This window comes from Amblyomma maculatum, chromosome 5 (genome assembly GCF_055883805.1).
Source record: "Amblyomma maculatum isolate TAMU_Amacu chromosome 5, ASM5588380v1, whole genome shotgun sequence".
NCBI classification, from domain to species: Eukaryota; Metazoa; Arthropoda; class Arachnida; order Ixodida; family Ixodidae; genus Amblyomma; species Amblyomma maculatum.
Window position 1 is genome coordinate 56,761,955 of NC_139348.1, and position 26,757 is coordinate 56,788,711.

At 47.6% G+C, this 26,757-nt stretch overlaps 1 protein-coding gene and 1 pseudogene across 1 annotated transcript in view; one reads left to right on the forward strand and one right to left on the reverse strand.

Annotated features, from left to right (window-relative positions):
* Positions 1 to 26,488, forward strand: part of LOC146188362 (deoxyribonuclease-2-alpha-like) — a 194,675-nt gene extending 168,187 nt beyond the window's left edge. Inside the window, exons 5-7 of the mRNA XM_084605033.1 lie at positions 17,177 to 17,371; positions 19,757 to 19,998; positions 26,098 to 26,488. Coding sequence (XP_084461159.1) covers positions 17,177 to 17,371; positions 19,757 to 19,998; positions 26,098 to 26,214 — 554 coding nt within the window. The 3' untranslated portion in view covers positions 26,215 to 26,488. The remainder of the gene's footprint in view (positions 1 to 17,176; positions 17,372 to 19,756; positions 19,999 to 26,097) is intronic.
* LOC146188363 (uncharacterized) lies at positions 1,587 to 2,745 on the reverse strand (annotated as a pseudogene).
* Positions 26,489 to 26,757: the final 269 nt, after the last annotated feature.

Consider the following 26,757-nt stretch of genomic DNA (forward strand, 5'->3'; position numbering starts at 1 on the left):
CAATTCCAGCTTCCGGTCAAATAATGGCAGTATGAAATGGCGCAATCAGTTTGCGGTCGTGGGCCACCCGCTCATAACGTAACATTTAATCTCACTCAAAACGGTGTCGGTGGCTGTCAAAACAATGAGCTCACGTGTTGTCACACCACCTTCGTCCAGTCTTTCGAGGATAAGACGTATTCTGGAGGTTCACTATCCACGACAGGTTCCGGAGCTCGTTGTGGTAGGCGGCTCAGGGGCATCGGAGTTGAGCATCTGCTTTCCCTGAGTGTACTGCAACTTGTAGTGATAGGCCCCCAGGCAGAGTGCTCAGCGCTGGATGCGTGCGGCGGCCATTGTTGGTATCTGACGGTCTGGTTTCAGCAGGCCCAGAAGCGGCTGGTGATCGGTTACCAGTGTGAAGTTTCGCCCTAGAAGGTAGTCACGAAATTTTGTTACACCAAAATTGAGTGCTATTGTTCAGCTCGTGTTAATATTCTAGAACAGAACCCAATTGTCCTATTAACGTTCTCGACTGTGTGGAACAGAACTTCTCCCACATCCTGAGGGGACGCATCGCATTCCAATTTCAATTCCTTTTTCGGTTCGAAAGGCACAAGAACCTGGGTAGCCTTAAGCCTCTGTTTAGCCGCATTAAATGCGAATTCCCGTTCCTCTTTCCATCGCAGCGTGCATTCTTTTCCAACAGCTGATATAACCGGAAAAGAGTAGTCGACATTTTCGGCAGGAACTTGGCGTAAAACGTCAGCATTCCGAGAAATGCGCGCAGTTTCGCGACATTACGCGGGCTTGGTGCTTTTACATATATTATGTTGAGGCATGCAAAAGGAAAGAAAAACAAAGAGCCTCTTCCCGTGCCTTTACAATCGCCTCAACGTTCTTTTCCATAGGGTGGAGACCGTCTCGGTCAATCGGTGCCCCAGATAAGATACAGCCGGTCTGCGAAGTTCGCACTTATCGTATGTAAGTTTCACTCTGCGTTCTCGGAAGCGTTGTAGGATGCTTCTTAATCGCTCACTGTTGTTTTTTCTTTCTGAGACAAGCACGTCTTCTAAATAAGCTTGTACGCCCGGAAGTTCTCCCAGCACCTCATCCAATTTTCTCTGGAAAATAGCCGGTGGCGATGCTATTCCGAATGGTAGCCTATTAAAAGGAAAAGCCCTTTATGCGTGTTAATGACGCAGACTTTCTTGCCGCTTAGTCAAGAGGTATTTGGTTGTATGCATCTCGCCTGTTTAGCGTGCTGAAACAGTCACCATCACTTAAACGGGCAAACAAGTCATCAATAACGGCAATGGATATTGCTTGGTGGCACAAGCTGGGTCTAAAGTGGCTTTAAAATCGCCGCAGATTCGGACCGTGCCATTTTTCTTTAGCACAACTACAACTGGTATTGTCCATTCGGAATGCTTCACTGGCGACAGCCCACCTATAGAAACTAGCCTGTCCAACTCCAGGGTCACTTTATCGCGTAAGACATATGGAATGGGCCCGGCCTTACAAAATCAGGGAATGATTCCCTCTTTAAGGTGCAGACTAGCGGGGGTCCCACTGATGAAGCCTAGATTGGTAGAAAAGACGTCCTGCTAGTCTTCGAAAATGCTGTTGATGCGGTAGCTGCTGTTGCGGTCTTCCGGCGAGATGTCTTCGGCTGCTATCTGCAAGATTGGAGCTTCTGCGTTGTTGAGTAGATTAAGCAAGTCACGCCCACAGTGGCTCGGTCCCGCACAATCTAACACAGTTAAAGGGCAGTCCACGGACACCCCCTGGGTACCGGACGCGTAACTCAAGTTCTCCCAGGAGAGGGAGGCTGCCTACGTAGCAGGACAACCACATGTTTGATGCTTTCAGACTTGGCCACTGCTTGCGGTACTTCTCATATAGTTCGCGAGGGATGACGCAAATTGGCGACCCGGTATCAACCTCCATCCTCAATTCGACGCCTCCCACGAGAATACTCTGCGAATAGGTGGCTCCAGAAACTTTTTTCTTTCAGACACTAGTGTCCAAATATGCGACGTCTCTGGACGAGCCTTCTGTGACAGCCAAAGTGTTGGTTCTCGCCGCCCGCATCTTGTCTGCATGCAACTTGGCCCACAAGCAGGCGTTTTCGCCGTGTTTCTCACTACCGCATCTACTGCAAGTTTCGGTAATGAAACGCTTCTATTCAACTATATCCGGCGTCTTTCCGCATGCCTTTACTTTGAGTAGTGGAGTCTCCTCTGCGTTCATCCTTTTTACATCGGTTTCAGCGGCTTCTGCTGCCATTGTTATTGCCTCCGCTTCTTGTAACGTTAAGTCCTTTCTAGAGAAGAGCTGTTTCTGTAGTGCACTCGACCTCACACCGCAAACAATACGATCCCGTAGCATCCGATCCAGACTGCTTCCAAAGTTGCAGTTATCCGCATTCCGCCGTATTTCCACCAGAAACGCCTGAATTGGTTCCCCTTCGGCTTGGCAATGGTTAAAAAATGTGTAGCTTTCAGTGATTTCGTTCCTTTTTGGGTCTTAATACTCGTTCAAGGTTGCAACTGCTTCTTCATAAGTCAATGCATTTGGCGTTCGCGGAGCTACTTTTCCTGCCAATATCTGGACAGTGTTAGTGCTTAATGCTGCCACAAGCAATGCTCTCTTCTTTGCTGAATCTGCAACGGCATTTGCTTCAAAGTACGCTTCAACCTTGATAAGGTATGGTTTCCACTTATCTGTACTTTCGTCGAAGTCTGGTAGCTTGAGATGCGCCATTCCTTACAAGGGTGCAGTCCGGTTTTGGGGTTTTTCTTTCATGACTTGTGCGTCGTCAATCCTCGTGTGTGTGTGTGAAAAACTTTATTAAGTATATTTAAGGGAGGGGGATGTGTAGGTGGGGTCCCTAGTCGGGGACTCCAGCGGCTGCCGCTGCTACCCGCGCACGTGTCACGAGGGCCCGTTGGGCCTCTAGTCCAGAGCTGGATAGGGCAGCCCCTCAATTGCTGGCACTGCATTCGGATCATCTGGAGGATTGTGTGGGCAGGTACACACCATGTGGTGCAGGCCTGCCTTTTCTCCGCAATATTTGCATTTGGGGTCGCAGAACCCGGGGTGTATTGTGTTTAAGCGGGCTGGTGTGTTTAAGCGGGTACCTGTCTGTAGGCGTCGCCATCTAACTTCCTCCGCTTTGGAGAGCCCCTTGGCTGGGGGTGGATATTTTCTGCGAGACAGTCTGCAGTGCTGTAACCTCTCCGCATACGTCGCTAGAGGGCCGGGATAGGGCGGTGTGGAGGATAGAGGGGTCGAGTCACGGGGGAGGAGAGCTCGGGCAGCGGCATGGGCGCACTCGTTCCCTACCACGCCTTGATGTCCCGGTGTCCAGACGAGGCATTTGTCTTGTTCGGGGTGTCCATAATTTTTCAATATTCTGGCAGCCTGGGGACATATTCGCCCTTTGATGTAGTGGCGGTAGGCAGCCATAGAGTCTGTTATTATATAGGCGCAGGTGGTATGTGTGGCGGCTAAAGCAATGGCCACCTCCTCTGCCATTTCTATATTGTCATCGCAGATGGTGAGGGCATCAACCAGTTGTTGGTGAATCACAACCGCTACCGTGTACCCCGCTTCTGACTTTGCTGCGTCTACGTAGTAGGATTCAGTGTCCGTCCCGTACTTTTCCTGGATGTATTTGGCCCGCGCCTTCCGGCGCCCTTGGTGGAACAGAGAATGCATATTGCGGGCTAGGGGATTGCCTATGAACGAGTCTGACCACCCGGGCGGTATAGCCTGTTTTTGTACGAGACCTTGCGGGCTAGTCAGGTTAAGGTCCATAAGAACGGTCTGGCCCGCGCGGGTTGCTGCTAGTCGATTTATCTGGGTGGCGCGTTGGGCGGCAAGGAGTTCTTCGGCTGTATTGTGCACCCCTAATTGCAAAAGACGTTCTGTGGAAGTGCTTTGGGGCAGGCCCAGCGCCTTTTTAACTGCGTTTCGTATAATGAAGTCGATTTGCTTATAGTCAACCGTTTTTAGGTGCAGATATTGTGTCGAATACACAATTCTAATAATGATGAATGCTTGAACCAGGCGCAGTGTGTCTTGTTCGAGCATACCCCTGTCGTTGGTAGTGACCCTGGCTATCATACGCAAAACCTGCAGACTGGTGTTTTTGAGCCGAGTGAGGGCGTACACATTTCTGCCCTTGTCGTTGATGTAAAGCCCTAGAATCCTGATGGTGTCCTTCTGTGGTATTGGGTTTCCATTGAGGTTGACTTCAACAGTGGGTCTGCGTTGGCGGGAGCTGTGTAGTACCAGCAACTCCGACTTTTCGGGGGAGCAAGTAATGCCGCAGTTAGCGGCGTAGGCTTGCACGATGGTTACGGCCTCTTGAAGGCGGTCTTCGATTTCCGTGGTAGAAAAGGCCGTGGTCCAAATAGTGATGTCATCCGCGTAGAAGGCGTACCGTAGATGCGATACCTGATTTAGCTGGGCTGGGAGTTTGATTAAAGCAATATTGAAAAGTAAGGGTGATAGATTAGCACCCTGTGGCGTGACGCGTGTGCCTAGCTGTATTTGGCTAGGTTCTGCTAGGCCGAGGTCGGCGTAGACGGTACGACCGTGAAGGAAATCTTTTACATATGCATAGGTCCTTGCACCACAATTGATGTGGCTCATATTTTCCAAAATAGAGTGGTGCTTTACGTTATCAAACGCCCCCTTGAGGTCAAGAGCGAGAATTGTCCTGAAGAAAGGCTTTCTAGGGGGGATTATGACTTCTTCCTTAAGCTGGAGGAGTATATCTTGGGTGGATAGGCCAGGCCGGAATCCGAACATGGTGTGTGGGTACAAGTCGTTTTCTTCAAGATATCGGGTGAGCCTGATGTGTACCGCCTTCTCCATAGCTTTCCCTACGCAGGAGGTGAGAGAGATGGGCCATAGATTGTTAATATTGTTACGGGGTAGTTCAGCTTGTAGCAGAGGGCGGACACCGAAGACAAGGCTTTTCAACGGACGTTCTCTGTAGGCACCAGCCGACGCTGTTGAACGTCGTTTTCTCTCCAAAACTCATGAGAGTCTTCTTCTTCTTTCCTTATGCGTATGCGTTCTTCTTTCCTTATGCGTTGCACCGCCTAATGTGACACTACCCCGGCGGCTGAAAAGCACCGTCTCGGTGCGTACTAGCGTCCAAACCAGGGTCCATGTAGTACGGTTTTAGGCGTGCAACATGGACCGTCTCTGTGCGTGGTGTAGAGGCATGGCGGACGGGATGCAAGGGCACAATTTCGTATGTTACTGGTGTCACTTGTCGTAAAATACGATAGGGTCCTGTATACCGGGGCAAAAGTTTTTCCGAGAGGCCAACGCGGCGAGCTGGAGTCCAGAGCAGCACGAGAGAGCCGCAAGAATACTCGGTGTTGCGATGACAGGAATCATAGCGACGTTTCTGGGAGTGCTGAGAGGCTGCGATTCGGTTTCGAGCCAAAACGCGAGCAGCATCAGCTCGGGCTATGGCGTCACGAGCATATGAGCTGGCAGTGGTGACAGACGGGAGCAGGCTGTCAAAAGGAAGCAGAGGTTCACGGCCGTATAAAAGATAGAAGGGGGAGTAGCAGGTAGTGTCGTGACGCGACGAATTGTAAGCGAATGTCACAAATGGCAGCGTTATGTCCCAGTCGCGGTGGTCATCAGAAACGTACATAGACAACATGTCAGTCAGTGTCCGGTTAAGGCGTTCGGTAAGCCCGTTCGTCTGTGGATGGTAGGCGGTCGTGAAAGAATGACGAACGTTGCACAGCCGTAGGATCTCGTCGACTATACGAGCCAGAAAGCAACGGCCACGGTCGGTGAGCAGTTGGCGGGGAGCTCCATGGACGAGTATAACGTCGTTGAGGAGGAAAGCAGCGACATCAGTTGCACAACTGGTTGGTATTGCTCGTGTGACCGCGTAGCGTGTTGTGTAGTCAGTGGCCACCGCAATCCATTTGTTCCCCGATACGGACAGTGGAAAAGGCCCTAGAAGATCCAGACCCACTCGAGAAAATGGGTCTATGGGGATGTCGATTGGCTGCAGAAGTCCAGCTGGTAAAAGTGATGGCTTTTTCCGGCGTTGACAGCGGTCACAAGCAGCTACGTAACGGCGGACTGCGCGATATAGGCCTGGCCAAAAGAACCGACGACGCACACTGTCGTATGTGCGAGAGACGCCTAAATGACCCGCTGTAGGAACGTCGTGAAGCTGTTGAAGGACGGCTGAGCGTAGGTGCTGAGGGACTACTAGTAGAAGGTCGGGGCCATCAGGTCGCATATTGTGCCGGTATAAGGTGCCGTCGTGGAGCACAAACAAACGAAGAGAAGGGTCATCGCGATCGGCGCTGAGGCGATTGATAATTTCGCGAAGCTGAGGGTCCTGGCGTTGCTCATGGCGAATGTTGGAGAAATCAGAAATAGAGAGCACGCAAGCGTCATTGTCACATTCAGGTTGGCTTGGCGGGTCGACTGGATGACGGGACAGGCAATCGGCGTCTCGATGCAACTGGCCAGACTTATAAATTACTGAAAAATTGTACTCCTGAAGGCGCAAGGCCCAACGTCCAAGGCGGCCAGTAGGGTCTTCGAGTGTAGAAAGCCAACACAGTGCGTGGTGGTCAGTGACTACTGTGAATGGCCGCCCATACAAGTAAGGGCGGAACTTTGTAATGGCCCAAACTAGGGCTAAGCACTCACGTTCAGTGATGGAATAATTTTGTTCGGCCGCAGAGAGGAGTCGGCTGGCATAGGCGATGACGCGGGGTAACCCGAGCTGACGTTGTGCGAGAACGGCACCAATTCCATGACCACTTGCGTCGGTGCGCACTTCTGTGGGCGCTGACGGATTGAAGTGAGCCAACACTGGCGGACCGGTGAGGTGGGCAATAAGAGCGACGAAGGCGGCCGATTGTTCGCGGCCCCAGGTAAAGGAGACCTCTTTTTTCAGAAGCTGCGTGAGCGGACGGGCTATTTCTGCGAAGTTTGGTACAAATCGCCGGAAATATGAGCAAAGGCCGAGGAAGCTACGCACGTCGCTGCTAGATTTCGGTTTAGGGAAATCCCTTACAGCACGAATTTTGTCGAGATCCGGTTGGATGCCATGGGTGTTGACTAAATGCCCTAGGACCTTGAGTTTCCGGCGACCAAAGGTACACTTCTTGGAGTTCAACTGAAGGCCAGCTAGTCGGAAGACGCCAAGAATAGCCGAAACACGATGGAGGTGGCCTTCAAAGGTTGATGAAAATACGATGACGTCATCGAGGTAGCACAGACATGTGGTCCATTTACGCTCGAATGTCGCAGGGGCATTACATAAGCCGAAAGGCATCACCTTGAATTGGTAGAGGCCATCCGGGGTGACAAAAGCCGTCTTTTCACGATCTCTTTCGTCAACAGAGATCTGCCAATATCCAGAACGGAGATCGATGGAGGAGAAGTAGTTAGCACCGTGAAGGCAGTCGAGAGCGTCATCGATCCTTGGAAGAGGGTACACGTCTTTCTTTGTTATCTTGTTTAGGTGTCGATAATCAACGCAAAACCTCCAGCTGTTGTCTTTCTTTTTGACGAGTACTACCGGAGACGCCCAGGGGCTGCTCGACGGCTCAATAATGTTGCTTGCCAACATTTTCTCTACTTCGTCCTGAATGATCCTGCGTTCGGAAAGAGCAACTCTGTAAGGCCGTCGATGAATAGGTCGGGCATCTCCAGTATCAATACGATGTGTGACGATGGACGTTTGGCCCAGGGATCCGTGACCGAAATCAAAAATGTCGCTGAATGACCGCAAAAGGCCGGCAAGGGCGCTGGCATATTCGGGACGCAGGTCAGAGGCAACCATGGCTGAGATGCGGTCCTCCGGACTATGTGATGGGACAGGTTGTGCAGGTACGTCGGCGTGACGGTCGGACAGCACTGCAGAAATGGTAAAGGTGGACAAAGGCGACAGCTCGGCAAGGAAAATGCCCTCCGGGAGAACTTGTGAAGACATGCTGAAGTTGAGTACGGGAATGTAGGTGAGGTTATTCTCGACGTGTGCAATGTTATGAGGTAGCACGATGTTGCGCTGTAGAGTGACGTCGGTTATGGGGTTGACAACGTAGTCGCCGTCAGGAAGGGAGGGAAAAGGTGACATGGGCACGTATACTGCTGCCTCGGGAGGTAGGCGAGTAAATGTACTGGAGCGGAGGCGAGGCTGGGATTGGTCAGCACTGGGGTCGTGAACACAATGGGGCAGGGCTAGGCGCAGAAGTCCGGCGGAACAGTCAATGAGTGCGGAATGGGCTGTTAAAAAGTCTAGGCCTAAAATCACGTCTTGAGGACAGGTATTAAGGACGGCGAAGAGCACAGGGACATGGTGGCCGGCGATGCTAACGCGTGCAGTGCACATTCCGATGATGGCAGCAGTTTTTCCATCAGCAACGCGAACTGTAGAGGTGTTAGCGTTCGTAAGAACTTTTTTGAGGCGCTGGCGGAAGGACGAACTAAGAACTGAAATATGGGCTCCAGTGTCAATGAGAGCGGGCACAGGGACTCGATCTACGAGGACATTGATCAGGTTGCGGTGTGGTGCGATGGTCGAAACACAGTTGGCTGTCCGGGTTGGTAACGCAGCGTCACGTCCGGGCGCTGCGTTGCCTAGTTTCCCGAGTAGGTGCCTTGGTACGTTGGGGACAAGCTGCGGCGACGAGTAGGTGATCGGGAATGGTGGGCTTGAGGCGATGGAGAACGGCTAGGACGACGGTCTTGCTCTGTGTTCTCAGTACGAAGATGTGCTGGGGTGACAGAAACGCGTCGTGGTGCATAATAGTTATGGCGGGCAGGGCTGTAATAGGGTTGAGAGGGGGGAGCCGGACGGCTGCGGCAATAGCGGGATGTATGGCCAGCTCGACAGCAGACGAAGCAAATAGGCCTATCGTCAGATGTGCGCCACTCCGCAGGATTGCGGGTAGGGTAGCGGGTGTGTAGGGCGGGGTTGTGGCAGCAGCAGCAACCACTGGGATTGGCTGTGGTGCAGGGGGTGGTGGGGCGGGATTTGAAACGAGGCCCACATTAGCGAATTCTTGGCGGACAACAGCCTGTATCATAGCTATTGTTGCCTGTGCAGGAGGTGACGTATGTGTAACAGGAGTCAAGGCCTCGATTTCTCTGCGGACGATGGTAGTGAGGTTATTCTGACCTGAAGGCTGCTGTAACGTGGGCAAGTCGTCACATGAGGATGTAGTCGCCGTGTTGGGAAGGCGCTGAAACCGATGGACGATGCGGCGCTGCTTCGCATGTTCGAAACGGCGACAGACTTGCAGGACTGAGTCCACCGTAGAGCAGTCTTTACAGAGAAGTATATTGAATGCGTCATCGGCGATACCCTTAAGTATGTGGCCCACTTTATCATCTTCGGTCATGGAGGTATTCACCTTTCGACACAATGCGAGAACGTCCTGTATGTAGGCCAGGTATGACTCGGTGGACGACTGAGCCCGAGTAGCCAGGTCTTTTTTGGCTGCCAGAGCTCGCCCAATTGGTTTGCCGAATAAGTCCTGCAGTTTTTGTTTGCAGATGTCCCACGTAGACATCTCCTGTTCGTGATTGGTAAACCAGGTCTTCGCCGTTCCCGCCAGATAGAAGATGATGTTTGCCAGCATTATGCTAGCATCCCAGCGGTTATTCTTGCTGCACCTTTCATATTCGTCGAGCCAATCTTCAACGTCCTTGTTGTCTTCGCCGTTAAAGATAGGCGGATGACGGATTTTGGTTAAAACCATGGGGGCAGCTGGAGTTTCCGTAGCGGGTGATGCGTCCTGGGATGCCATGCTTACTGTGGTAGTCGGTGGGGTGAGCTCAGGGAGATGACGTCCACTGCGCAAATCCAGGTTTCTGGCGTGAAAGTACGAGGAGCTGTGGCAAGGGGAATCGAAAGTACCTCCATCAAGGTGTTACGGGGTAGTTCAGCTTGTAGCAGAGGGCGGACACCGAAGACAAGGCTTTTCAACGGACGTTCTCTGTAGGCACCAGCCGACGCTGTTGAACGTCGTTTTCTCTCCAAAACTCACGAGAGTCTTCTTCTTCTTTCCTTATGCGTATGCGTTCTTCTTATGCGTTGCACCGCCTAATGTGACAATATTTATGGGTTTGCCCGGTTTGGGGATGAAGTGCACCTCCGAAGTCTTCCGCCACTGTAGAATCGCCACAGCCGCCAGCGGCGCCTGTCAGCAAGAGACCAAAACTTCAGTTTATTTGCGAATTTTGGATTGGAAAACATTTATTTCGTCAAAATGCAGATGCAGACGGTCCGCTCCAGATGGCCTCCAGTCCATGGCTGGCGGCGACATTAGTGGCCCACACGGTGGCCAAGGCCTGAATGCCCGAGTCCGAGCTGACAAGAACGGCCTCCTATCGCTCAAGAGAAGGGATTTTTACTAGATCTTCCGGTGGAGGTTCTTCTTTAAATTGCCCTAGTATGTGATCATACGTTGTGTTTCACCACAGACCCTGCACGTGAGGTTACAGTCATCTGGGTACATTTTTGCTAATAGGTTCTCGTCTGGAGGCTCCTCCAAGCGGTCTCCTGTGCCTTATCCAACGTTTTGTCAGGTGGTGGAAATTTGTGCGGTTCCAATCTGTAATGATTTGTGATATCGTGAAGATGCCAGCCCCTCCTTGGAGTAACCCATGGATACGAAGGAACCACCGACTCGGTTGACTGATTCCCCGAGTGAGCTGGTACCCATATCACCGCAATTTCTCTGTATGGTTGCCTGGTGTAGTTTCAGTATTTTCTGCGCTGCAGTTGAGATTCCCGGCCCCCGCAAAGCTACGAACAGCAAATTTAGAATTGGAGAAGATTGTGGCACCAGCTATGGCACTAGCTATGGCTAGTGCCACAGCGGCCTCTTCCGCGGTTTCCGAAGATTCTGTCACTACCCACCCTGATGCCTGCAGCCGCCCGTGAACGTCCACCACCACCAGTGCGAATGCTCCTCTTGCTGCGTATTCTTCCGCGAAGTAGGCTCGCCTTTTATAGGCATGCGTCACGTGAGAAAGGGAAAGGTAAAAAGGAGGGAGCGGTGATAGCGGCCGCCGCTCCGAACGCTGACTTCGAACACTGACGCGTGCGCAATGGAAAAACTGCTGAACAGAATATGCCACATATATGATCGATAGTAGAGTACCCTTTCCGAAAACTTGCATGATCTTTTGCTTGATTGGTTTAGTTTGTGCTTGGTTTGTGGGGTTTGGCGTCTCAAAGCAACTCGGGCTATGAGAGACGCCGTAGTGGAGGACTCAGAAAATTTCGACCACCTGGGTTTCTTTAACGTGCACTGACATCGCACAGCACACGGCTCCTTGCGTTTCGCCCCCGACGAAAAGCTACCGCCGAGGCCGCGATTCGATCCCGCGTCCTTGGGAACAGTAGTCGAGCGCCGTAACCACTGCGCCACCCCGGCGGGGTCATTTGCTTGATTGCAGTCTAAGGTTGTCCTGATTCTATTAGCGATTACCTTAGTAAATACCTTATACGTAACAGACAGTAAGCTGCTTGGCCTAATTTTTAAGGTCCTTAGAGTCCCCTTTCTTATGAATGAGGATAATGTTTGCATTCTTCCATGGTTCCGGTACCGTCGACACCAGGCACTGCGTATACAGGGTGGCCAGTTTTTCTAGCACGATATTCCCCCGTCCTTCAACAATTCTGTAGTTATCTGATCTTCTCCAGCTGATTTCTCCTTTTTCATAGTTTCTAATGCTTTCTTGACCTCATCCTTCGTCACTGGTGGAACGTCTGACTGTTTTTCCCGAAAGCCAATCTCATTACGGTCCTGACTACTTTGGCTACTGTAGAGATCTGTATAGACCTCCTCGGCTACTTTGACTATCTTCTCCATATTCATGATGACGTTGCCCGCCTTGTCCCTTATCGCATACATCTAGTTTGTGCCTATGCCAAATTTCTTCTTTACCGCTTTAAGGCTTCCCCCGTTCTTTACAGCATGCTGTATTATCTATGTTATACTTGCTTATATCGGCCACCTTGCGCTTATTGATTAACTTTGATATATCGGCCAATTCTATCTGGTCTGTTGGATTAGAAGCTTTCATACTCTGGCGTTTCTTAATAAAATATTTCGTCTCCTTAGACAGCTCACTGGTATCTTAACTATCCTACCGCCTACCTCTACAGCGCACTCAGTAATGATATCTCTGAAATTAGTGTTTATTGCTTCTAGGGTAATGACCTCGCCTTTGGTTAGAGCTGAATACCTATTCTGTAGCGAGATCCTGAACTCTTATGCCCTCTCCCTCACCGCTAATTCCTTGATGGGTTTCTTTCTTACTAATCTGTTGCGTTCCTTATTTAGATTTAGACTAATTCGGGACCTTACCAGCTAGTGGTCACTGCATCGCACTTTCCCGATTACCTCTACATCTTGCATAATGACGGGGGTCGAACACTGTATGAAGTCAATTTCATTTTAAGTGTCCCCGTTAGGATTTTTCCCTGTCCATTTCCGGTTCTTTCGTTTGCTGAACAAGGTATTTATGATTCTTAAGTTATTGCGCTCTGCAAACTCAACTAGTAACTCCCCCCTGCTATTCCTAGGACCAATGTCATAATCACCTACTGCCTGTTCTCCTGCCTGCGTTTCCCTACCTTGACATTTAGGTCGCCCATAAGTACAGTATACTGCGTCTGTACTTTGTGCATTGCTGACTCTACATCTTCGTAGAAGCTTTCAACTGCCTGGTCATCATAACTACATGTAGGTGCATAGGCCTACACAACCTTCGGTTTATACCGCTCATTAAGCCTAATTACGATGCCTGCCACCCTCTCGTTAATACTATAGAATTCATCTATATTACCCGCTATGTACTTATTGACAAGGGAACCTACTCCTAGTTGTCGCCTCTCCGGTAAGCCTCGATAACACAGTACATGCCCATCCTTCAGCACAGTATATGCCTCAGTCGGCCTCCTGACTTCACTAAGCCCTTTTACATCCCATTTAATACTCTCTAGTTCCTCTAACAGCACTGCTAAACTAGCTTCACTATCTGGGGTTCTACAGTTAGACGTTGCCAGTGTCAGTTTCCAATGGTGGCCTGTCCAGCGGAGCCAGATATTCTTAGCACCCCCTGCTGCGTCACAGGTCTGACCACCCCCGTGGTCAGTTGTTCAGCAGCCGCTGGTGACTAAGGGTTGGGGTTTTATGGAACTATTCATGAGAGGGTGCGGCCAAATACTGCACCAGGGTGGCCAACTCCTGTTCTGGTGAGGGAGTGCGTTGCCGGAGGAGTTCACCGGCATCAGATCGCACCCCAAACTTCTTTATGCAATTCCATCGACAGGCGGATTTTTTTGTATTTTTTTTTAATCCGGTGGAGAATTGCGTCGCACCGGGATTGGAAACCCCGGTCCTCTTGAATGCGAGGCGGATGTTCTACCGCTACGCCACCTCTGCACTACTCAATAAATGCCAAAGCTTTAATATAGATATTATTACTGTATCCAAGAAGCAGCTGAAAGATTTTGTTAATTATACCTTCTAGATGTTTCTTGAAAACTATAAAAAGGTACGAAATTCGTGCTGACGAAATGCCCGCAGATCTGTATAGTTGCATTGTAGTTTCTGTCGCACGTGCGATACCTTGTATTTATCTTTCTGTGCAAATGCTGAAACAAGCTATATCGGTCGACCTACATGTGTCGCCTTTATACGGGTGGCCAGGCTGCGGGGCTTCTTTCTCTGCCCTGTGGCGGGGCACTTGTGGGCTCCTTGTGCTCCGGGGGTATGTGTGGTGGGGTTAACCTTTATAGTCGCCTCTCATGGCGTTCTGACGGTACTTGCAGTGCCGGGATGGCTCCGCCATGCGGCTGGGAGGGGCAAGCCTCGAGGTGTTTCTTTTTTTTTGGGGGGGGGGGGGGGTCATTTTCGTACTTTACATGTTCTTGAAAATGTACAGACTCATCTTGGCTGTTGGTCATTTTATGGTCTTGAATTCAGAAGTGTGAATTTCATTTTTCCCTATAGCTTTCTATTGTATAAGCTCTGTATTGCATTACACTGTATGCTTATTTATTCCATGTCGCTTTTTTGTATAACATTATTCTCGCTGTATGTTGTTTGCTGCAAAATTGTAAAAGTTTGCAACTTCAATTTCAGTGCAGGCAGGAACGGGCCTGTGCCAGGAGACAGGGCAAGAACCTTGTCAAGCTGCTCACGTAGCAGTTTTTGTTCTTGCCTTTGTATTTGTTTCTGTAACGGAAGGAACGCTAAATAAATTGAATTGAGCTTATTGCTGCTTTCACTACTCCATCCGTCATGACCAATTTCAACCAATCCGCGCCTACTGAACTCCGAACCAACACAAGTGGCCATAACGTTGAAGCTATCATTAAAACTTCAAGTTGGCCTAGTTGGTAGTTTCTTGTTGGAATCATTTTGTTAGCTGTAAAAACACGGACACAAAGAACACGATACACACGGGTGTCCCTTGTGTATCGTGTTCTTTGTGTTCGTGTTGTTACCGCTAACAAAGTGATTCCAATTGAAGCTATACACGCTAAGCGACAACACGGCCGTCCTTTTCTGTTATAGCAACCCATCATGCCTTGCGTCGGCTTTCCTCTCTCAAAGATACTACTGGCCCTTTGGGAAGTTGGGTGTTACGATTGCAAGAACATACCTTTTCCGACCCCTACAAGTTCGGCCGGCTTCACCAAGATGCAGACTGCTTGTCCCGTCACCCTGTCGACTCCCCTAGCGCTTCCGACTACGACATTGACGCCCGTGTCTTGTATATCTCGGCCTTTTCTTATATTGCCGATGAACAGCGCTTGGAGCCTTCGCTACATTACCTTATTCGACATCTTACTTCCGACCGCCCTGATCCATCCCTCACCTTATTTGTATTACATGTGAGCATTCTATACTGATGTAATATGCGATCAGATGGCGCTCACCTTTTACTGTTTGTTCCCCATCACCTGCTTTCACACTTCTTGAACAGTTCCCTGATGCTCCTACGACTGGACACCTACTTGTCGCCCGCACATGCGATAGCCTGCGCAGACCTCTCTAGTGGCTGGGGCTCCACCGCTCCTTCCTGAACTACGTTGCCGCATGTGAACTGCGTTAGCTTTGGAAGAAACCCACAATTTCTCGAAAACCACAGCTTCGGAAGAAACTTACAAATGGATTGCCGTAGCCGCCAACTACGCTACGCGGATCGTTATTATCTGAGCTATCCCGACCAGCTGCGCCACAGACGTCGCTGACTTTCATCTAGAAAACGTGATTCTTCGTCATGGTCCCCTCGTGAACAACTGATCGTGGCCTCTGCTTCCTCGTACGAGTGGATAACGAAATTCTCCGTTCGTGCTCCATCCGCCACACATTGATAACAATCTATCAACCCCAGATCAACCACCTCACGGAACGCCAAAGCCGTGCGCTCACAGACTTCATGTATCCAGCGTCCATGTATCCGTATGAAGGCCACCGAGATTGGGACGTTCATCCACCCTTTATGACGTTCGCCTACAGCTCGCCCCTCCATTCTACCGCTGGATACTCCTCATTTTACCTGCTATTTGGTCGACGCCCGTTACTGGCCTTCGACACCTTCCTACCAGCGGCAGACGCCACCAGTACTTACGGCAGTGAGCGTGTTTCCCGTGCTTGTGATGGCCGCCGGATTTATCGTGCCAGGCTGTCTGCATCGCAAGACTGCCAAAAATGACGCTTGAACAGTCGCTCCCATGATGTGCACTACAGTACTGGATTTCTCGTCTTGCTGTGGCACACGTACCGTCGAGTACGGCTGTACGTAAAGCTTTTGCCCCGTTACACAGGCCCTTACCGTCTTTTGCGCCCCGTCACCGACGTCCGATACGAAGTTGAGCCTCTGAATCCAAAGTCCTCTCCTGCAGTGTCACCCTACGAAATTATGCATGCGTCCCGTATGAGGCCCTATATATCAAGTTCTATTTCACTAACCAAGAAATCTCCGGGAATGTGCTTTTCCGGAGGGGGGTATTCATACTAGCTTTATTCACTGCTCGTACTTCAGAGAACGATGTAGTGCGACAATGGGCCGAAGGGCGACGACGCTGTGGGGGGACAGATTTGAGCTGCCACCAACGTTATCTGAACTGGGTGCTGTCGCTTTTGGATCGTTCCCCGTAGCAATATTATCAGCGCGAAGTAAAAGGGTACGAAAATTTGGGCTCGCAGAGTGGACGGAAAAAAATTTGGATTCCATGTGTGACCAACCTTGTCTTCTCTTTGTGCATGCTGTTATTATTCGGTAATTAATTCCTTATAAACGAATATATAAACACGTCCTACAGGAATGTTATGCAGAGCTCTAGGGAGTATTGAGAAACATTTAGTAGTTGCTTTCACGGACATGACCAATGATTTGAGGCTTTGGATAACCTTTAAATTTGGCTTTTATGATGGGATGATATCCTACATATCTTCGCCGTCCTAAAATAATTTATACTATTCATTTCAAGATTTTTTTGCAAAAAAAATTATAATCTTAACAAGTGCTATTGGAGCAGAAATGAAATTATGATAATTTTTACAGTTTACAGCTTAAGTTTCTTTACTCAGTACAGTGTTGTTCTATTGGAATATCGTGTCCAATTGGAAGAAAACAGTAAAATCTGCCGAATAAGATGCACTGGTGTATTAAAATCATTAAGCTATTAAACTGTTTTGAGCACATTGTGCTCAGGAAGGGTTCATGCTGCATCATTTGTCTCCCCCATGCATTGCCACTGCTCGCACTGTATTCGAGTTAGGGCCTAATTAACCTTCTAGCTTTCCCCTGTGCCCCAAACGTCATCGATGCTTTGAACTGACATTGTGTTGTATTGTAATTCTAGAAACTACAATCCCGGTGTCTGTCGAAAAAGATTTCAGCGCTTCCGCGCCCCATATGGCAGCATTAGGTCCGAAAGAGCTGTCAAAAATTAATCATGCAGGTCAGCTGCAATTCTTCTGACTAACAATAAGAGCAAACCATAGCTAAAGCTCATTATTTGTCAAAAATGCAACAGGCAAAATTATCTTAACTACAATTCTTCTTATTGAGATATTTCCAAAAACGGCCCTTTTTCCATTGTACCGCGCCTTTAACATTGAACAGATGGCTCAAAAATGAACTGTCTTTGCAGCTCAACACCTCCAAGTCCAAGCCGCAAATATTTACCAAGCAAATACACCACTCTGGGCGGAAAGATACAAAGATTTCTGGAGGGTGCTTAACAGGAACTATACAAAGGGTGATAAGCTGTTGAAGATCAACATTTTATCAACAAGGCTCAAAAAACCGGTTCTCGCTATTGCAAAACCTCCTATGTACCTGAAAGGTAATATTAAAAGTTCAGATAATTTCCACTTTTCAATTTGCTATTATTAGGCCTGCAGGTTTTTTTTTCGATGTCTCAGATAGATAATTAGGGAGGAGAAGGAGAGCCAGGGATGGTAACCAGAGAGGCCTTTGGTTGCCTACACTACACTGTGAAAAATGGATAGGGTAGCCAACCTCAAAGGCTCAAAACAACTGAACCCTACCTTATATCGCTTGCAAGATCTGCTAAATTTGAGCAAGACCGATAAGAACGCCAAACCAACAAATAAATCAGAACTCATAGTAGAAAGGGAACCATGCAGCCTCATTTTCCTAGTGGTAACCAATAAAAAATCCAAGAGCACCCAAACGAACAATTTTACGCTCCTATAATACACATAAGGTTGATATAATTTTTTTAGCCTCTATTTTATGCAAACATACCTTATCAATAAACTGCAATAAATCCTTTTAAGCGGAAGTCTAGGAAAAATGGTGTTTGGTTGCATAATCTCACTTAGGTGATTTTGTCTTTATTATACTTATTCTGTTACAATGATTGATAATGTCGTATTCAGTCAACGTTGAAGATCTGACCGCCCAATGTTAATAAATGTAATCTGCAGTGGGCGAAAACCATCTTTTACGAACGTTATAGGACTCAGCCGAGAGACCTAGCTACTTGCCCATTTGAACCTGTATACATGCCGCTAACGATATCTCTTCTTGCCCGACGTTGATACATTCAAACACAATATTTGCACTACGAAACACCTAGAGCCAGCAGAAAGGAATGGAGCAGCAGGCAACAGTTTCATTAAATGACTTGAAACGACTGCGATTGAAAACATTACCTTGATTTTAATTACTGTTTTGGAGACTAATGCCATTTGAGATGTCGAAAACAAAGAAAGATTGGTGCAACACACATTTTACGCGAAAAATTCATGCCTTAATTCTCTCTTGCGTGAGAAAATGTTATTATACTTTCTGCATTCCTTAAAAAAAGCTGACGTCGATCAAGCTCTGTCACGCCAGCACGCAAAGAAAAATGGTACGCGAAGAGCGTAATTCAATGATCGATTACAAACATGACATACGCATTCCATAGTGTAACTGGTTTGACTGTGTTTAGCTCCTTAAATCTTGTAGCTATTTAGGCTGCCATTATGGATTGACATCTTTCACGGCGTAGTTTATAAATGAAACTCACAGATTTTTAAGGTTTGCAGCCGTTGGAGGTCGTATTAAATGCTACGTATTGTTAGACGTTTTGCATTCTCACCATTTCTAATCTTTACGGCCCATCGTTTTTCTGAATAAAAGGAAGTGTTAGACTTGCAACTTTTGGAGTTACCTTTAAGAGCAAAACAAACCACTTGGTTGTAATATTTACATAAATGTACAACTTTTAGAGGTGCTCAACGAATACAATACAAAGAATACAAATACTCAACGAAGACAAGTCTATTGGTGAAACGTTGGCTCGACCTGCCTACTGAGGCTTCTCGTACCCTTGTTCAGTGATTATTCACATTGTAGATGTGAAGTCACAGACGTATATTAAACGGGCCTCCGTAGGTATTGCGAAACCTTTGCGTGGGACCATGCATTTGCAACAACCTTATGACATGCTTTACAGAAAAAGGGTCAATTTCGCGGTTCTGAACACCTGTGTGCAATTTTAAGTTTTCAAAACTGATCTTATAGCATAAAATGGTATGAAATTCCTGTTATTTAAAAGAAGATTGCTTGATGCAAGAACATTAAACAACAGTTGTGCGTTTCGTATGAAAATATTTTACCCAGTGTCCAACATCCGCTGTAGATATATTTTTAAACAGTGCTGTTTCTCCGTTTAATTGCGTAATATTATAATATATATGCGGATCTAGTAAGTGAAACGACGTCAATGGCCACATCGCCATCATGGATAGAAATAATGCATTCTAGCCTTGAAAAATTCTCAGGTAAAAGAAATGAAAAATAACTGTCGACATATTTTCGTCGGTTGCTGCAGGCCTAAAATTTATGCATTATCCCTGGTAATTCGATTGCATGAAGTGCCAACATCTCGAGTCATCTTCTCCGCCCTAACAAATGCACGCGAATCAAAGGTTCAGTGAACTGACATCGCGAAACTATAATAATCAGAGGTGTCCCACTTAACAAAGCCGCCTTACCGTCAGGGTATAGCGTCTCCTGGGTAGATCTTTATTGCCTGTAGAAGGTGAGGGCTGCAGCGTACGGTTCTGGTGAAAGCGCGTGCATTAGAGTGAGATTTAACTTATCCCGTGAAACATCATATCTCTCATAGCAGGAGCAAATTTAATCATATTAAACAGTCGTATATTTGCGCCATTTTAAAAACTAATAGCAAGCATATCTCTAACGCACTCTGCAGATGTGTACACAGAAGATATGGGCAAGCAAGTCAACGATAGCATCATTGTCCAGTCGTGGAAAAACGGCGCCGGTGGAGCACTAAAAATGCATTGCTCGAATAAATATAAAGTCAATGACGTCGATGTCATTGGTCTCAGTACAAAATTTGGCAATGCAAAGTTCTCGACCAAAGAAGACCACAGCAAGTGGTCTGTAGCTCGACACAAGGGGATATTCTGTTTTTCTTCGCTGAATCGAATGGTGAGCATAAATATTTTGATAGAAGTGGCGTCTGCTTTCAGAGGTTTTGTGTGCACTTCATTCAATAAACCATGGTGCCATGAAATTTGGCACACGTTTTAATTACGTGATGTTTGATCAATAGTAATTTAGAAAATGTGTTACCGGAGGTCGCTGTGCTGAAGATATTCAGCGCAGCGAATAGAGTGCCTAAGCCCATAATGTTGGCCTAAATTTGGGAGGTTATTTTTCTTTCTGGAAGTTATTCCACAATCATTTGTGATTTTATATACGAATCGGCAATGCTTATATAGGGGTATACAGCAGTTTTTCGAAAAGAAAATTTAATCGCAAGGCCAGCGATCATTTGCTGCAGTGACTAAACATAAATTATGCTTCTTGACCTTATTACTCAAGCATTACTGAAGAATTACCTGCAACAAAAGGAGTAGAAGCCATGGCTATGTCTTAATTCTGCTTAAACCTAGTGTGAAAACGAAAGCTCCGTTCGCCTGGATACGAAAGGTGCAGCCTGTGGTTATAGCCATTCAAGAAATGTAAAGTGTGGGTCGATTAGGCTCTGTATTCATTGCTTTTTATGATTCCAATGAAGACGCTCCTGTGGTCAGAGGAGAAGTGAGACTTGGCTGAGGCTTGGCTGATATACATCGTAGAACTTGATGTATTCCGCTGCATGGTCAGGTGTAGGCTGGCCTCCCGTTGGGTGGTCGTTCTGGGTTAAACTAAGGAACTTTCCAAGTCAAACCTTTGCTCGACCGAAGACATGGACGACTGGTGACGCTTGTGATCCTTGTAGTCACCCACAACGAGAACGAGCTCATTTTCTTGACAGCTCAGAACTCCTCCAGACACGACGGCTAAGGCACTATCCAAATTGTCCTTAGGAGCTATATAGATTCCGGGCACCATTCATCCCACTCGGGTAATGCCAAACTTAACGTACGTTGCATGACTGTACTCTCCCGACTCAGGGCTTCCTTGTGGCATAGTCGTTGACAGAGGTTATACACGCTATCGAATGGAGTTTCGCTAAATTCGGGGGAAGGTGAATCGTGGCAGACTCAAACTCTATCATTCAAATCACGAAGTCAGTCCGTCGACAATCCGTCTCGGTCTGAACTTGAATCGAACCCCCTGACGACTCAACCGAGAGTTCAGCCGTAAGTTTACGCAGTCGTTGGTCCGCAGTTTATTTCCGTCGTTCATCCAATCTCGCCTCACGTTGCTCTGAGGTTTCAGCGTCACATTTCCTCCTCTCAGATTCGTACAGTCTTGCCGCTCCACGTGCGGCCACGGGTGGGTGTTCGCCTTCTTCCATCTCAGACGGCTATGAGAACCTGTTTCCGCGGCTCCTTATCACCCCCTCGTCCGCACCACGTAGTACACTCGTGCATGTCACCGGTGACGTCACAACTTTCATTTTCCTCATTACACATGTCTTTCCATTGACCTTTGACCTTGCCTTGAATAGACATTCACCTGAATTGGACCTATGTATGTCACCTTGGTTTGACAACTCAGTAACACACCATAGCTTTACTGTGATTTGACCTCTAGCTCATTTTAAGAAAGAAAACTTCAAGCTCCCTAATGGCTCAGGTAAAAAGCATTAAAATGCCGGAACATGCACACTGTTAAGTGTTGCCCCTTAAGTAGCACCCTCAAAGAGCTTTAACTCTACTTAGAATATTGCCGTTCACAATACACTTGCCCTCCTGAATGCGGTGGAACATTGTCATTTAGGCTAAAATAATAAGAAATAATTGTAAAATTTTATGTTTTCGCTGCTTGGAAAGGGCAGAGATCTACTAAACTTCCTTAATTATGCCCGTAAGCATTTAGTGGGAGAACATTTACTACAACTTCGAAACAGTTATCTGCTTGGACTCCTATGGGAATAATGAGGACAAATGTGTACAAGTACGGCTTGATGGTGTAGGACCCACATCGATCTTATGTCATTATAGAGCGCAGCTCTTTGGCGCCCGTTCCTGGGGTTCGCGTCAACGTCATCGGTCTCGTAACCAGCTCCGCCCCCCTTTCATCCCTCCCAGTTCGAGCCGGCGCTTCGGCACCAAGCCTCACAGGAAGAGGGGTGGGGGGTACACTCAGCCGCGAAAGATGGGGGCAGGATTGCACACAGCAACCTGAGAACATGAGGAAAGGGGGAGGGGGTTGCTAGAGACAGCGCTAGCAGCCACTGACTGATGCCGCGGCAGGAGCGGGTCCCCCCTCTTCCTGCGTAGCGGCGAGGGTGCTCTCCGGTTGCGTCCATCCCGTTCTCCCTCATTTCCCTCGCTAGCGGCGTCAGCTCAGCAGCATTAGTCAGCCGCTGCTACCTGTTCGCCGCGTAACGTTCCTATGAGCCCACGCGCTGCTTCCCGCAACCTCCCGATAACTCAATTGCTCTCTTCATTTCTCCGACCACAAAGCTTCTTTCATGAGAGCCAAGAACTGTTTTAGGAGTGTTTCTTGAAGGAATACATGTGAAAAATTAAAGAAGTTGTCTGTAATTTTACATACGTGTCTTGCTCGAAATCTTTGCCTCAATCTATCGAAAAAAAGTGAAACAGCTGATAAGCTGCGCTCAAATTTCGAATTAGGAAGTCACGTAATCGTGGGCAATTTTTTTGAGAGGCTGACCGAAACACAATAAACCTTCATTCAGAGCGGCTACCTAAATCTGTTCGAACTAGGGCTATCTGGAAAATGCGGGAGGAATGTGTACATCCCTGGTGGGCACATCGAGGCGTTTGTCGACACCCTACTTTCAGCGAACATCGGCCCCTATTGGAGCACCCGCATCTAGCCCACAAGAGCTCAACTGCATTGCCACATAGGACTCAGTGGGGCTTATTCTTCAGAGCTCACTTAGTGCTGCATGGGAAACAATATTGAAACTTATCTAGAAGGAGAAACAACCCACGCTAGCATTAAATACTTTACCAGCTTGCCACGGATGGCGGTTTCAACTATTAATAGTGCTGGGAACAATTCAAAACCAAAGCTGGGGATGACCAAAGTTTGTATTCTGAGTTTGTGCTGTTTACACGAGTGTGGTTTCTTTCCTAAATTCAATCGCCTCATTTGTTAAAACGCCGGAACCGGAAGTTGTGGCAAACAAACTGACATCCTGTTTCGATATTTTCACCCATCAATAACCCGAGGTCAGGAATAATACGACTCTTAGGAAAACAATGTAAACTCAGAATACAGACCCATGACTATGCGAAGATTGCGTTTCAAAGTCCAGATTAATCATGCCAATCTTAATGCCTTTAAGCAATGCCTCGGTTACATTCAGTTGCTTGAAAGACTCAATATTGAAAAGTTTGCATTTGAACCGCATGCCTGCGCTATCTAGATGATTTCACAGTCTTTTCAGTCACGTTTTGTTCTCAAATTGCAGATATTTTCTATTCTTTCAGTCTCCTGCCACGCGGGATCGTAGCTCACATCTGCAAAATGCCTTTGCTGTCGCTGTGAGAGCATTTCACTAAGTCATGTCGGTGGCGCCTAAAGGTGCTCGAATCTTTAGGGCACGGAAGAGCGCGTGCTTATCGGGACCAGGTAGAGACAGCGGAGCGATAGGACAGCACCCTATGGATGAGATGATTGTTTTATTTTACAACAGCTGCTTATATAGTTAGCTGTAAACAAAGAATATAGGTGGGTACCTCAGCGGCTAAGTTAATAGAACTGGTCGCTCGGAATTGCTGAACAGATTTGTCCTTAAATTGTTTTAACTTCGTTATTGCTAAATTCGAATGTAAAGCACTTTGCGATAAGACATGATTAACAAAAAAGTGAAGTACACAGAATGCGAGGTGTGGGTGATTTTCGAAACCACGCAATGCTATTCAGTAGAAGAGGCGGATATTCAGTTCTGGTGCAGATGTGGTGTACTGTGCGAAAGCCTAGCAAGAGTAGGTGCGGAGAATGCCTCTCTGGTGTAATGCTTGGTTGGCATAAAAAGCCAACTGGTGCTTGAAAGAGGGGAAAATGGAAGGTTCAGGAGACGAGTCGCGGATACAAAAAAAAATTGCGGACCCATTCTTCGAAAACGAACAGCGTGCTCGACGTGGTGAGAAACTCTTCGCGACAGATAAGGGCCTCAAAATGGAGCAGGATAAGTACAGAGTGCTTAAAGCCACGGAAGAGGCACTGTTATCCGTGGGCGACGTGAGCAATACCAGGGTGGGTCCCTGGAAATGTGTCGGGGGGAGAGTTAGTTAGGGGGTGTGTAAACAGCGCCAGAACATAGTGAAAAAACTTTAACGCAAATGAAGTAGCACAAAGGCGAAAAGAAGATGGGGCGGGAAAGCGAGCTGATGAGGGCACCCAGTTGTGTCGTAGCAGCAGAAAACCACAGCGAAGCGCCCACTGTAGAAGAAAGGTACTGAAGTAAAAATTTTGTTGGGCTAGCTGGTCCAAGTGTTTAACATTGTAATGGACCAGCTAGCCCAACAAAAAGTTTTACTTCAGTGCCAGAACAGAAGCCGCAAACAGGTTGTGAAAGAAGAGCGGGAGAAAAAGCGTAGCCAGCTGGTGTTATTTGGCGGTGAATCACATTTGCAAAATGTGAAGGTGAGCTGTCAGGGCAAGGGTGAAAGAAGACAGCAGAGTTGGGATCAGGGTGTTTCCCAGAAAAACATGAAGCCATGCGCTACCGTTAACTAGGGACGAACTGTCAGATAAATCTGTAGAGCACAGCTTGGTCATTTTAGCTGCCTGAATAATTAATTTTTTGTACTGTGGGGGGGCCGGGCCGATAGTAGTGGAGGAATTGGCAAAGGTAATGGAAGATTTTATCTTAAAGTAGCGCAAAACTCTCCCAGTTTTCTATACTAATGGAAGATGTGCTGGCAGTAGCTACAAGGGCGCAGGTTGTAGGTTGGTTGGTTTGTGGGGATTAACATCACAAAGCGACTAAGGCTATGAGCGACGCAGTGGAGGACTACGGAAATTTCGACCACCTGGGGTTCTTTAACGTTCACTAGCATCGCACAGCACGCGGACGTCACTCCGTTTCGCTTCCATCGAAACGCAGCCGCCGAGGCCGGGATTCGATCCTGCATCCTTGGGCACAGTAGTCGAGTGCCTTAACCGTTGCACCACCCCGGCGGTGCAGCAGGTTGTTGTATGCACACTGCAAGATGTAGTCGGAACAAAACCAGGAGATCGAAATGGAAGTGGCCAGTGTCAACCAGGAATTAGATAATTAGGGCTAGAGATGCATTTAACGGTAACTGATATCGACAAGGAAGTAGGAAGAGCAGGCCATGGCAAGGGATTTAACGAGATGGGATCCATTTCAAGGAAACGGTGGGCACTGAGATCGGCTGGTGCCTGGCTAGTTGTGCGGTAACATTTTAGGCGTTCCGTTCCGAACGTAGAGCGTCACAGTGAAACAGAAAATGTCAGGCTGGAGAACAACTCCAACCAACAGACCAGAAGAAAACTTAGGAAGAACATTAAGAAAAAGACAGTTAACTGCATTATTCATTACATAAACATGTAAGGCGTCAGATGGAGAGCGAAGTGGTTAGAAATACAACAGCAATTAAGAGATGGAGAAGTCGGTGTAGATGCTATGTGCGAGACACACCCAAGGACCTGGAAGAACCAACGGGTATAGCAGCCTCATGCAGCGCACGGCCCGCGCCTAAAGCCCTAGCGTTTCTCATACTTTCAGTGTCCTTAATCAGGACCGGAACAACGCTTAGGTTGTTTCAGAAATCATGCTACGTACCCAATGGTTGCTTGCGAATCGGATGATATTCGGTCTCCATAGCGCGCGCTCGCATGCCAAATGCATCTCTACACCTGTGCCTTGCCTTACTTGAGTGCTTTTTGGCGGTTGTGTCCCGTGTAGTGTGTTCTTCAGGGCTTCTTTGTTCTGTGAATTTCTTTTGCCCCTAAAATATATATGCACAGTTCAGTATTCTTTTACAATAGAGATTTATTTTAGGCCAGCTTAGATCCCTTTTTTGAGATCCCATCTGTGTATTTGCAGTTGAAATTTTAAAGGTTTATCAACGTGCACAATTGTAAATAAACCTGCTGACGTTTTTACAAATTGTGCTTGTTTAATTTCAGGCATCACAAATGAGGCGAGGAGGCGAGATTACGTGTCTTTATGACCCCACTTTGGCAGAACTGTTCAGGAGAAGTGTCGCATCAAGAAATCGTTGCAAAAATGATTGGTGGCAATAATAGCAAAGTCAAGGAGCTTTGCCGTATGAGGTCAAATGCGGCTTCGACACCAAAGCGGCGCAAGAGGCTGCTCCGGCTTTCCTAACAGTTCAGGAGGACATGAAATATAGTGGTTACTGCCCCACTTAATGTTTAAATTTTATACAAAGAGTTTAAAATTATAGAATCTTTTTATAATTTTGTGCGTTAAATGCCGGTACTACCCCTGCAAGGTGGTCAAAATATTCTCTACTGGCCTATTGAGGAAAAATAAATTTGAAAAACTAAATGACCGTGTTTTTTTACAACATTATTTTGTTGCAATATTTAGGGCCGTAGCTATAAGAGAGGCGTCCATTTTTTATTTTTAAAATCAACAATGTGACTGAAAATACCGATCAAAATATGATTATGAATGCTTATTGAGTTGCTTTAGACGCATTGAACGTATTCAGGTTGCCCCGCTGCACATGTTATTTTCCCGTGAACCATCTTCCCTCCTTTGTGGTAGCTAGTTACCTCGCGACCGCATTAGGTGCAAAAAAAAAAAAACATGTTCTGACT